Source organism: Gymnodraco acuticeps, unplaced genomic scaffold (assembly GCF_902827175.1).
Source record: "Gymnodraco acuticeps unplaced genomic scaffold, fGymAcu1.1, whole genome shotgun sequence".
Lineage (NCBI taxonomy): Eukaryota > Metazoa > Chordata > Actinopteri > Perciformes > Bathydraconidae > Gymnodraco > Gymnodraco acuticeps.
The window spans coordinates 106,012-120,412 of NW_022991678.1; the positions used below are offsets into that span (position 1 = coordinate 106,012).

The 14,401-nt window shown below is 42.4% G+C and overlaps 1 protein-coding gene across 1 annotated transcript; it reads right to left on the reverse strand.

Moving 5' to 3' along the window:
- Positions 1-8,738: 8,738 nt before the first annotated feature.
- Positions 8,739-13,375, reverse strand: LOC117534514 (cytochrome c oxidase assembly factor 3 homolog, mitochondrial). The gene is made up of 2 exons (XM_034198725.1): positions 13,143-13,375; positions 8,739-10,891 (listed from the first exon to the last, which is right to left on the reverse strand). Exons 1-2 carry the CDS (start codon positions 13,309-13,311, stop codon positions 10,785-10,787), a joined length of 276 nt encoding a protein of 91 aa, XP_034054616.1. The 5' UTR covers positions 13,312-13,375; the 3' UTR covers positions 8,739-10,784.
- Positions 13,376-14,401: the final 1,026 nt, after the last annotated feature.

Below are 14,401 nucleotides of genomic sequence, written 5' to 3' on the forward strand. Positions count from 1 at the left end.
ACACACACACACACACACACACACACACACACACACACACACACACACACACACACACACACACACACACACACACACACACACACACACACACACACTTTTGAATACCGCCATACTTCAGCACTACACAAAACATTTCATTTGAAAAACAAATGCACCATCCCACCATGACAAAGATATGGTGCCAGTAGAATTCTGACTTTTTCTTAGAAATCTGACTTTTTTCCAAGAATTCTGTCATTTTGAACAATTCTGACTTTTTCTAACAATTTTGATTTTCTCTTGTAATTATCGGGAGCCTTTCAGATTTCCTCTGCCACTTTCGACCAATCACATAAGTGCATTATTTAAAATCATCATAGTGTTGCATCTGTGCGTTGCTTTGATTTAATAGATGATCTTGGGTAAAAGATCCATGTTCTGTTTCGTATTTAACTATTTACAATAAATCACATTGGAACGTGTCTCTGATTGAAATGGACTTAGTTGATGTGAGCCCCTGGTTTTGACTGTGATTAAAAGTGGGTGTGCACTCTCACCACGTGATCGGTCACAGAACATAGTAGGCTTGTTTGAGACGCATTGCGGCCAAGCGGCAAACTCTAGGGAAGAGCCGGGACGCTAATACGGAAGTGTCTCAAACTGCAGTTCATCTAGTGGCCAGTAGGAGCAGGCTACAGAAGGGAGCAATTTCCATAGACCCCCATGTTAAAATGCCCAACTTTACAGCAGAAATAAACATGTTTACATCGTGGTTCAAAAAACCATATTCTCTGTATAGTTAGATTCCCCCTTCATGAATATGGATTGGGGGGGTGCATTTTTTCTCAACTCATCTGTTTAATTAATATTAAGCCTTAAAGCTGTTGCATAAATTAGGGCGTGGTCACTTTGATGGACATGTACATGCTTCACTGTCAGCTAACAGCAACTTGTCCACTCTGCTAGGCTACAACCATAGAGGCTACAACGTTAGTTAGTCATAGTACTGTACTTGACCCTTTAGCCGTGTTCGTGGTGATCGTGCCTTTTAGGGAATATTGTTACAAATACCAGACAATTAAAATGTTGTACTGTGCGCTTGAATGTACTAACAGAACTTCCAAGAAGTCTAAAATGATAATATTATACATGTTAACCCCGTTCGCAGGTGTTTGTGTGCTTGGTAGCTTAGCTTACTACTTATTAGCCAGCTAAGGACGTAACCCTTTATGCATACATATACATTTTAGTTTATGATTCAGCCTTGGGTAAGACTTTTATAGTCTATGGCTATGACGCCCATAATGCTAAACGGGAGCAAATGTTAATAGGGGACCCAATTATCCCAGTGGTGGCCGCCGGAGCTAACGGAGCCGCAGGGGGCTAGCTCTAGCCGGCGTCCCGGAGCTAGCCCACTGCGGCTCCGTTAGGTCCGGGCGGTGGAGTCCGTCTTTTCTCAACGTGTGAATGACAAGCATCAAGAATAACAAAATATAGCTAATTCTCTTGCAGATTGTCTCATTTGATTATGAATGTAACGTTTATATAGGGGAACTACACTGTTTGCAGTAACTTGGTATGCATGTATTTCATGTTAGCTTAGCTTCTTAGCCTGAGCTAGCTCTGTTTACTTCCAGTTCGGAGGCAGCAAGTCCCGCCTCGGCTTCGCCTCTTTGCCCTTATTTGGAGCAGGCGGGATTAGACTCTGACGTCACAGTCGAGCCGTTAGTGGCCGACTCCGCCTACTAAGGGCTTCACGGCAACTCTTCAGAATCCTATGGGTGACGTCACGGACCCTACGTCCAATTATATATACAGTCTATGGTTGCGGCTCGCCTCGAAAGTAGACGAGAATAGTCGATCGCAGCCGGGGGAGGTCTCAAAAAGCTCGCCTGAAGTCGGACAGGTCCGAGTCTTCTTCTTCTTCTTCTTCTTCTTCTTCTTCTTCTTCTTCTTCTTCTTCTTCTTCTTCTTCTTCTTCTTCTTCTTTTTTGGCGGATTGCAAACAACTTTTACCTCATTCACACCAACGCAACTCCGGTTCAAGCTCCGTGCTAGAGCTTTTCAGGTTCAGAACCAGTTCTTCGGTTTAGCTCTGGCTCTTTTCACACCGCCCAGAGTCCGACTGGTGCTGCGTGTTGCGTCATCGTTTGCGTCATGACGTAACCGTTTGCGTGCCTGCTTCATAAAGCCAAACCGCACGGATGAAATCAGTTGCATTCATTTCTTATGGCTCTATCTGCAGCTTTTCCGGAGTCATTTCTGTGGTTTAGTTATATTCTTATAAACAAGTGTACTCGTGTCAATAAAGGTTTTTTAAAAACACAACTGCTTCCGAGGTCGGTCTTATTTCTTAAGGTGGATTGAACCATGAGTGTGGAGTAACGTTGTATCTTTCATTTAAATGAACTGTAACCTTCACCCAGGTATGTAACAGCTGTTCTCAAATGAACACGTGAAGTAAAGTTTAATATTTATAGTTTTATAGATTTATAATGAGTTATAATGAGAGGTGATCAACGTGAATGCTCAGGTTCCACCTTAGCACGCAGACACGTTGCTTCACCATGAGCAGAAACCTTTATATATACAGTCTATGGCAGAAACACTGAAACTCTTAAGTTTCTCCATCGTTGTACAAACTGGATAAAACGCGAGCTTTTTGTTGTTCAGGAGTTGATCTGTCTCTGCCCCCGCCTCGACGTAAGCGTGATGTATGTGGTGCTTTTGCTCGGGCCGGACAATTTGTTGGTGCTTGAAACGAACCGGATTCCGGAGCTAAGAGGCGGCTGCGGTGTGAAGAGGAAACCCCGGTGCTTTTCAAGCTCCAGCTCCGAACCGGCCCTAAACAACGTTGGTGTGAATGAGGTATCTAAGGTGCATACCGCCACCTCCGGAGTCGGCTTGACTCGGTTTGCATTTATAAAGAATGCACACATGTTTAATCGTTAATGTCAGATATGTACTAAGTAAATACATTTGTTCCTGCTCCAGATTAGATTCAACTTTATTGTTATTGCACAGATTACAGGTACTGAGACAACGAAATGCAGTTTAGCTTCTAACCAGGTGCAACAAGCAGTGAAGTGAAAAGTAATGTACACAATCTACAGAATAACATATAGAATGAATTGAATGATGAATAAACAGTGAGGGGTATGAATACACTAGATATCAGCCTGTGAGCAGTATGAACAGTGTGTATGAATACACTAGATATCAGCCTGTGAGCAGTATGAACAGTGTGTATTAATACACTAGATATATAAAGTATGAAACGGTAAGCAGTGCAAGTATAGTATCAAATATATAGATATTAATTTCATGATGATAAACATTGTGGAACAATGATGAAAAATGGGAATGGAAGTGGCGACGTAAAACTGACACAAAACAACAACAAACTTTAGCCGAGCCAATGGGAGAGCTTCATCAGCAGCACGGGGTAAAAACCACCAATGAGTGCTCAGCTCGAGATACCAGCGAGTCGTTTCCCATCAAGCATTTCGCTTCCGCAGCCCGTGGAGAGGAACTGCGCCGCCTCGCCGCGCCTCGCTCTCAAGGCTGCGGGCGTCTTTGTCCCGCGAGATTTCAACGTCTCATGTAGGCGAGCCTCCAGAGCAAGTCGGACAAAATGACTAACCATCATGCAACGCACGAGCAAGACGTTGATCGCAACTGCGCAGGTAGCAACCATGGTGGAAAAGCTGATAACAACAGTGTGCAAAGTTTAACGCGATCAAGTCATATTACAGGAGAAAGGAAATACAGTTTACACTGCCGTTGTAGTTCAAATCAGCGACTGTGTGAACGTGAACATGAATAGAATATCACCTCCATCTTCAGAGCAATCTGACTATTATAACATTAGCGTTAAGAAAGCTTACTGAAATATCTGCCACAACACAAGTAACCGGATCAGAGTCACATTAGGGAGAGTGGGGTAAGTTGAGCCATTTTTTACTTATGCTGTCCTCTAAGCAAGGAGAAATGACACATAGTAAAAATGAAAACACACACCTATAATTCAGGATGTCTCCTATCAATGGCAAGGATAATAATTCATATTTGATCAAGGCAGTACAAATATTACTTCTAAAAAAAAGTTAAAATTCAGAGTCATCTTTAGCTTAATGATTCACATGGTGTAATACGTTGCCAATACATCAACATATACAATATATGTGTTTAAACCTGGATACTTTTTTTTTGACATGACAGCCGATAAGCTGACATCTAGAAATTTACTTTGACAAGCAAAAAACGTTTTTTTGTAAACCTTTGTAGTTACTAGAACACAATGAGGATCTCTCTTTCACAGGCAATGAGAAATGGGTGGAGCTTGCATACTTTCTGGTCACTTGATTACAACTATAGGGCGTTGCCTGGTTACAGGGGGTGGTTCAACTAACCCACTGGTTCAACTAACCCACTGGTTCAACTAACCCACTGGTTCAACTTACCCACTGGTTCAACTTACCCACTGGCTCAACTAACCCACTGGTTCAACTAACCCACTGGTTCAACTTACCCACTGGCTCAACTAACCCACTGGTTCAACTAACCCACTGGTTCAACTAACCCACTGGTTCAACTAACCCACTGGCTCAACTAACCCACTGGCTCAACTAACCCACTGGCTCAACTGACCCACTGGTTCAACTAACCCACTGGTTTCAACTTACCCCCTGGTTCAACTAACCCACTGGTTCAACTAACCCACTGGCTCAACTAACCCACTGGTTCAACTAACCCACTGGCTCAACTAACCCACTGGTTCAACTTACCCACTGGCTCAACTAACCCACTGGCTCAACTAACCCACTGGCTCAACTAACCCACTGGTTCAACTAACCCACTGGCTCAACTAACCCACTGGTTCAACTTACCCACTGGCTCAACTAACCCACTGGCTCAACTAACCCACTGGTTCAACTAACCACTGGTTCAACTAACCCACTGGCTCAACTAACCCACTGGTCCAACTTTCCACAGGCCACAATCAACAACCTGATCAACTCTATGCGAAGGAGATGTGTTGCACTGCGTGAGGCAAATGGTGGTCACACCAGATACTGACTGGTTCTCGGACCCCCCCAGACCCCCCCCAATAAAGCAGAACTGCACGTTTCAGAGTGGCCTTTTATTGTGGCCAGCCTAAGGCACACCTGTGCAATAATCATGCTGTCTAATCAGCATCTTGATATGCCACACCTGTGAGGTGGGATGGATTATCTCGGCAAAGGAGAAGTGCTCACTATCACAGACTTTTTCAGATTTGTGAACAATATTTGAGAGAAATGGTTATTTTGTGTTTATAGAAAATGTTTTAGATCTTTGAGTTCATCTCATGAAGAATGGGAGCAAAAACAAAAGTGTTGCGTTTATATTTTTGTTCAGCGTATGTTTTGGATTAGGCCAACCGGCTAACCAGGGTCGGCGTCATGGTGGGTCATTCGCGGGCCATGCCCCCCCAAATGAGTCACTGTGCCCCCCCGCAGGGTGGGCAAGCCTAGCCACTTTGCCGTTTTAAAAAAAAAAATCATATAAGTGAAAACGTTTCCACTAAAGGTTTTTTGTGTGAAATACGTCAGAAATAAAGAATACAAATATAAAACACAGCCTGAGGTGTGCTCACTGCTGCTCTCTGATTGGTGTGTTGCTTGACCAATGACCCCCGACCTTTGTTTTGTTATCATTACGTGGCTGTGTGTTTAGATGAAAGCCCGGTGGCGATCTGTCCATCTGTTATACTGATTATACAGTAAAGCCATCGAAAATAATATGATATACAGTACAGTACAAGTAGCCTACTTCTGGGTCTCTGTGTTTCATTCAAGCTCGGCTCTGTGTGTGTGTGGCACGAGCGCATTTTGTGAGTGCGCGAGCGGTAACGTGGAATGTTGATGTTAGCATCTGGTTAGCTCGCTATGCTAACGGATATAAAGAGCTGTTTCTACACCAAGGTGGAGGAGAGTCCTCTCCTGTCAGACTGAGAGGATCGTATAACCTCAGCCCAGTGAGGTAAGGACTCTCTCAGTGTTTAGATAGTTCACTTTAGTGTAAGTTATCTCAGTGGGTCTCAAACGGGTTGGTCACCATTTATGTAAACAAGTATTTGCGAGGAATACCTTTATATGATCATTATAGTTATTAAAGAATAAGAGAATACATTAAAAACGGGTATGAAATACTATAGGACAGTAACACAAGAATACAGTTTAAAAGGGGAGTGATTAGTAAAATATCCATAAAGAAAAAGTAAATCTGCTTCCAGTTCTGTTTCATATGGATGTTGAGAGATGTATCCATAGATCTCTTCATGTTGCTCTCAAAGTGCACCAGATTGATGCATTTAACTTCAATATTTAAAAAATAATCTTCCCGGGGGAGCATGCCCCCAGACCCTCCTAGAGGAGGTTAGATCCACCCCCACCTAAAACATGTTCACATGGATAGGATACTAAATACATTTGCACCCTTTTTGTATGGTGGCCTATGTCCTTATATGTTTCTGTTTTGGTGGTCGTGCCACAACCGTGCATGTATGCACAGGTCATAGGTGCGCTATACAATAGCACTACACTCTGCAATGTGTGTGAAAGACAATAGACTTTACAGCATGTTTTTTGAAGTTGCGTTGGTGTTTGTGTGTTGGTTGTTGACGGCAGTGTGTGCCCCCCCTTTGTAAATGATTTCCCCCCCATTCGATTTGTTCTAGAGCCGACCCTGCGGCTAACTCAAACATATCCAGGTTAGGTTGAACCGGCTTCGTCGTACAGGCCTCTGGTTTCACCTCTAAAGACAGTCTAGTGTTACAGGACAACACACAGCATATTTGCATTCATTCATTTTGTATTCAAAGTGAAACATGAGGTTCAGTCCAGGCCTCAGTAGATTGAAGTCTTTGAGGAAACTATTATTTAATGAGAGTCCTCATCCTACGACTCATTCAAGCACAGTGTTCAAAAGTGGCTCATTGAAAACCAACAGTGTCAGCACTGATGTGTGTGTGTGTGTGTGTGTGTGTGTGTGTGTGTAGGGTGACACACACACACACACACACACACACACACACACACACACACACACACACACACACACACACACACACACACACACACACACACACACACACACACACACACACACACACACACACACACAACACAACACAACCACACACACACACCACACACACCACACTTTTGAATACCGCCATACTTCAGCACTACACAAAACATTTCATTTGAAAAACAAATGCACCATCCCACCATGACAAAGATATTGGTGCCAGTAGAATTCTGACTTTTTCTTAGAAATCTGACTTTTTTCCAAGAATTCTGTCATTTTGAACAATTCTGACTTTTTCTAACAATTTTGATTTTTCTCTTGTAATTATCGGGAGCCTTTCAGATTTCCTCTGCCACTTTCGACCAATCACATAAGTGCATTATTTAAAATCATCATAGTGTTGCATCTGTGCGTTGCTTTGATTTAATAGATGATCTTGGGTAAAAGATCCATGTTCTGTTTCGTATTTAACTATTTACAATAAATCACATTGGAACGTGTCTCTGATTGAAATGGACTTAGTTGATGTGAGCCCCCTGGTTTTGACTGTGATTAAAAGTGGGTGTGCACTCTCACCACGTGATCGGTCACAGAACATAGTAGGCTTGTTTGAGACGCATTGCGGCCAAGCGGCAAACTCTAGGGAAGAGCCGGGACGCTAATACGGAAGTGTCTCAAACTGCAGTTCATCTAGTGGCCAGTAGGAGCAGGCTACAGAAGGGAGCAATTTCCATAGACCCCCATGTTAAAATGCCCAACTTTACAGCAGAAATAAACATGTTTACATCGTGGTTCAAAAAACCATATTCTCTGTATAGTTAGATTCCCCCTTCATGAATATGGATTGGGGGGGTGCATTTTTTCTCAACTCATCTGTTTAATTAATATTAAGCCTTAAAGCTGTTGCATAAATTAGGGCGTGGTCACTTTGATGGACATGTACATGCTTCACTGTCAGCTAACAGCAACTTGTCCACTCTGCTAGGCTACAACCATAGAGGCTACAACGTTAGTTAGTCATAGTACTGTACTTGACCCTTTAGCCGTGTTCGTGGTGATCGTGCCTTTTAGGGAATATTGTTACAAATACCAGACAATTAAAATGTTGTACTGTGCGCTTGAATGTACTAACAGAACTTCCAAGAAGTCTAAAATGATAATATTATACATGTTAACCCCGTTCGCAGGTGTTTGTGTGCTTGGTAGCTTAGCTTACTACTTATTAGCCAGCTAAGGACGTAACCCTTTATGCATACATATACATTTTAGTTTATGATTCAGCCTTGGGTAAGACTTTTATAGTCTATGGCTATGACGCCCATAATGCTAAACGGGAGCAAATGTTAATAGGGGACCCAATTATCCCAGTGGTGGCCGCCGGAGCTAACGGAGCCGCAGGGGGCTAGCTCTAGCCGGCGTCACACACACACACACACACACACACACACACACACACACACACACACACACACACACACACACACACACACACACACACACACACACACACACACACACACACACACACACACACACACACACACACACACACACACACACACACACACACACACACACACACACACACACACACACACACACACACACACACACACACACCAGGTTTACTCAACATTGAGAAACGGCCAAAATATCGGGAATTGAGAGAAAGACAATATATGTTAAGGAAGGTGAATTTACTGTTTTTATTTTTATCCGAACCTAAACAGTACCAACGGGTTAAACATCAACATAACACATTGGTTAATATATAATATATTTTTATATTACAATGAGAACAATGTTCAACAATGGTCCGTCTCTCTAAGAACGTCATTGATATCACAATTGCAATATTCGTCAAAATCATCGCAATAACTTACGGTAACATGAGAAGGGGGGTATTGTATTTTGCTGCATGCATGATTATTGACTCAGGTGACAAACAGTGATAACGTACAAATACATGATATTCAATGTTTAAATTGGACCTCATTTAAATTCACTTTTGAAATAGGTTGTTTATAGATTAGATTGAGCTGCTCAGCAAAGTGTATATTCCTGCTCTCTGATGAGAACTTGAGGAACCTGCAGTGCTTGTGTCAGTGACTTTTCCCCACTGAGGAAAATGTTGATGAGCTGATTATATGCAGCTGCGGAGTGAAATAACTTGCACTGAGCTTCATGGGTAGGCCTGGGGCTGGGATGTGGGGAAAGTTAGGTGTAGGCCTTGGTTCCAGATGGCTGAGGAGTTGGATCGGGAGTTGGATGTTGGATCGGGAGTTGGATGTTGGATCGGGAGTTGGATCAGGAGTTGGATCAGGAGTTGGATCAGGAGTTGGATCGGGAGTTGCATCGGGAGTTGGATCAGGAGTTGGATGTTGGATCGGGAGTTGGATCAGGAGTTGGATCAGGAGTTGGATGTTGGATCAGGGGTTGGATCGGGAGTTGGATGTTGGATCGGGAGTTGGATCGGGAGTTGGATCAGGAGTTGGATGTTGGATCAGGGGTTGGATCGGGAGTTGGATCAGGAGTTGGATCGGGAGTTGGATGTTGGATCAGGAGTTGGACCGGGAGTTGGATCAGGAGTTGGATGTTGGATCAGGGGTTGGACCTGGAGTTGGATCAGGAGTTGGATCGGGAGATGGATCGGGAGTTGGATCAGGAGTTGGATCGGGAGTTGGATGTTGGATCGGGAGTTGGATGTTGGATCAGGAGTTGGATCGGGCGTTGGATCAGGAGTTGGATCGGGAGTTGGATGTTGGATCAGGAGTTGGATCGGGCGTTGGATCAGGAGTTGGATCGGGAGTTGGATGTTGGATCAGGAGTTGGATCGGGAGTTGGATGTTGGATCAGGAGTTGATCAGGAGTTGGATCAGGAGTTGGATCGGGAGTTGGATCGGGAGTTGATCAGGAGTTGGATGTTGGATCAGGAGTTGATCAGGGGTTGGATCAGGAGTTGGATCGGGAGTTGGATGTTGGATCAGGGGTTGAATCAGGAGTTGGATAGGGAGTTGGATCGGGAGTTGGATCGGGAGTTGGATGTTGGATCAGGAGTTGGATCGGGAGTTGGATGTTGGATCAGGGGTTGAATCAGGAGTTGGATCGGGAGTTGGATGTTGGATCAGGAGTTGGATCGGGAGTTGGATGTTGGATCAGGGGTTGAATCAGGAGTTGGATAGGGAGTTGGATCGGGAGTTGGATCAGGAGTTGGATCGGGAGTTGATCAGGAGTTGGATGTTGGATAAGGAGTTGGATCGGGAGTTGGATGTTGGATCAGGAGTTGGATCAGTGGTTGGATGTTGGATCAGGAGTTGGATCGGGAGTTGATCAGGAGTTGGATGTTGGATGAGGAGTTGATCAGGGGTTGGATGTTGGATCAGGAGTTGGATGATGGATCAGGAGTTGATTAGGAGTTGGATCAGTGGTTGAATGTTGGATCAGGAGTTGGATCGGGAGTTGATCAGGAGTTGGATGTTGGATGAGGAGTTGGATCAGGAGTTGGATGTTGGATCAGGAGTTGATCAGGAGTTGGATGTTGGATCAGGAGTTGATCAGGAGTTGGATCAGGGGTTGATCAGGAGTTGATCAGGGGTTGGATCAGGAGTTGGATGTTGGATCAGGAGTTGATTAGGAGTTGATCAGGGGTTGGATCAGGAGTTGGATGTTGGATCAGGAGTTGATTAGGAGTTGATCAGGGGTTGATCAGGAGTTGATCAGGGGTTGGATCAGGAGTTGGCTCCGGTGCGAGGCCCTCTCATGATGTGGACTCTGGCCTCGTCGTCCAGCTCCTCCAGGACTCGCCCCTGTTTGACGGACAGGATGGTGTAGCTGACTGAACAGCTGCAGGTCAAAGAAAAGCAACAGCAGCTGCATCCTTAAGAACCACAACATTCCATTATCCCGGGGAAATGGAAATGTCAAAAATATGCATAACAGTCCAGCAGATATGGGAACGAATGGTGCTTTTGATGATAAAACCATGACACACTGTTAGAGCATGCCCGAAGGAAGATATTGGCTATAGGGCCATCGCATATTTGTCCAATGGCACCAATTTTGAAAATGTCTGCTATTGGCTGTTATTTTACCGGTAGCTTAGGATCTAGACGACCTAGGGTGTTGATTCTGATGGATAATCATACAGACTAAATGAAATAATAATAATATAAGCGGTTAAAATAGAAATGTGCTATGAGTAGAGATAATGCAATACAAATATTTATGGTATACTGAAAAAACTGAAACGTTGACTTTAATTAAATGTATTGTGTAAACACATTTCACATATTAGGTTAGTGGAAGGCAATAATATTAAGTTGAACTTAATACTTTTTATTTAAATGTAATATTATTGCTTTGAACTAACTAATACAGTTACGTGGAATCTGTTGACATAATACATTTGATTAAAGTCAACGTTTCAGTTTTTTCAGTGTAACATGAGAATGTAAAGTTAAAATGTACAATTAAAGATAAGTTACATAAAAAAATGGTTATATTTCAATATGAAGTGGTGTGTAAAGATATTAGGGGTGCTGAAACCAGATTAGTGCTGCAGTGTAATACAGTCGCATAACTAACTGTTTAACAGCCTAAGTGCTATCAGTATTGCACACTTTAGGTATTTAGATTCATATTCTCAACAATACATGATGATGATGATGATGATGATGATGATGATGAATCATTTGACATATATTTACTTACATGTATCTGAGGTATGAGCTTTATTTTCTAAAGGTAAAGCGAAAGGTTTCCTGATAAGAGCAAAGTGGTTTTCTATCGTCTGTTGTCTTCATGATGGATTGAGAGTTAAACATTTGGTAGTATTTTTAGGAATGTCTGCTAATAATCGGTGTCAACTAATCCCATTCAAACACCAACAAGTGTGACTGACTGAAGTGAGGATTAAGTGGGGCGCGTTTCTATATCTGCAGGGGAGATTAATGGTCATTTAATCTGTTGAAAGTATGAAATAAAGAATTGTAATCTTTCTTATCCTTTCAAATAAAACTAAGAATACCTGCTTTTTATTCGTTTACTACGACGCATCAAGTATTATTTTAACAACTTTCAATTTCAGTTGTTTATATACTAAGGCTTTAAAATGCTAAACTATGCCGTTTACAAATCAATATTTAAATAACATTTCAACAAAATGCCTGTTACTCCATTTACACTGCAGAGGCCATATGCATTATTACATCGGCTCTGGCGCCCTCTGGTGGCAAACAGTGATACTGTAGAAATACATGACAACTTTAGTTTAAATTGGACCAAATACACATTAATTAAAGTTTATTATTGATTAGATTGAGCTGCTCAGCAAATTGAACATGTTAACATTCCTGGTGTCTGGTGATTCAAGACTTTTCTACTTTTACTTGAGGAACATTTTGAATACAAGACTTTTACTGAAACAGAGTATTCCTACACTCTGGTACTTCTACTTTTACTCAAGTACAAGATCTGAGTACTTCTCCTTTTACTGAAGTACAATATCTGAGTACTTCTCCTTTTACTCAAGTACCAGATCTGAGTACTTCTCCTTTTACTGAAGTACAAGATCTGAGTACTTCTCCTTTTACTCAAGTACCAGATCTGAGTACTTCTACAACCTTTCCCTAAAACACTCAGGTATAGTGCTTCACAGTTGTACTTCAGTGCAGTAGTTTGCAATACACTTATCTAGGGGGGGATATTGCATTTTGCTTCATGCATTATTATTGACATGGGCTCTGGCGCCCTCTGGTGACAAACAGTGACAATGCAAAAATACATGATATTTAATGTTTACATTTGACCAAATTTACATTTAAATTCACCTAATTTTGTTTAAATAACTTGTTTATAGATACAATTGAGCTGCGCAGCAAAGTGTATATTCCTGCTCTCTGGTGAGCACGTGAGGAACCTGCAGTGCTTTGGTTAGTTACTTTGCACTCCTGGAAAAACATCACTATAATAGTAAAACCACGGAAAATGTAGTATTTGAGTATACACCCTAAAACACTCGGGTAAAGTACTTCTCAGTTGTACTTCAGTGCAGTACTTGTTAGTGACTTTGCCCCACTGAAGGATACACATGCCGACAACAAACGCGCCTATCAGCAGGCCGGTGCCCAGGTTCCTTGTGCGCAGGCGCGCTGCGTTCCTCTTCCAGTAGTCCAGCTCCTGTTTGCGGCGAGGCAGCTGCTTCTCTCCCGACGATGGTGAGGCTTTAGCGGACTCTTCTGCTCCTTTCTCCGACATGACCGGTTGGATAATCAGCTGCTGGAGTCACAGCTCTCACCGGAAGGGAAATGGTCTTCTTCAGGCTCTGTTCAGGCACACTTTAGTGCGTTGCTGCCTCTTGTGGTGCAACACACACACACACACACACACACACACACACACACACACACACACACACACACACACACACACACACACACACATCACACACACACACACACACACACACACACACACACACACACACACACACACACACACACACACACACACACACACACACACACACACACAAACACACACACACACACACACACACACACACACACACACACACACACACACACACACACACACACACACACACACACACACACACACCACACACACACACACACACACACACACACACACACACACCACACACACACACACACACACACACACACACACACACACAACCACACACACACACTTCTTTTTAGATAACACATTTATGAGAAGAAAAGTCAAAACTTCTGAGAAAACGGTCAAAACTTGGAGGAACAAATGGTAATAATAAATTCCATTGATAAATTGAATTTGAATGTTTACTGATGTCACTGTCCCTTGTTTTAAAATGTAAGGCGAGACACCCCAGGTGAATAGGGTAATTTTGTTAACTTAAAGGTATCAGCTAGACATTTCTCCAGTTAATTACTTACAATAAGGCAATTGTTTTTTGTATAACAAGTTTCTGAAATAGCATGTTTAAATATGCAAATTATCCATGATCTCATTAAATATGCACATATTTTAACACATTTCAGGAATCGAAATCTGAACTTTGGATAAAGCCAGATTCAAAATTCTTGTTTCATTTTGTAGTCATATTATAATCTAAGGCTTTTACTGAAGGGATTTTGGATATCTCTTTTTATCACTCCATAAATCAGAAAATACTGTCAACAGCCCTAAAATATCCATTTTCGCCATGTTTTTAGGTATACAATGTTGTATAATTCAGGCTATGAATGATATATGAACAAACCCTTCTGTAAAAGCCTTCATAATATTGATAGGAATATAACTGGAAGGTTTAGTGTATCTACGTGCTACTGAAGTTCAA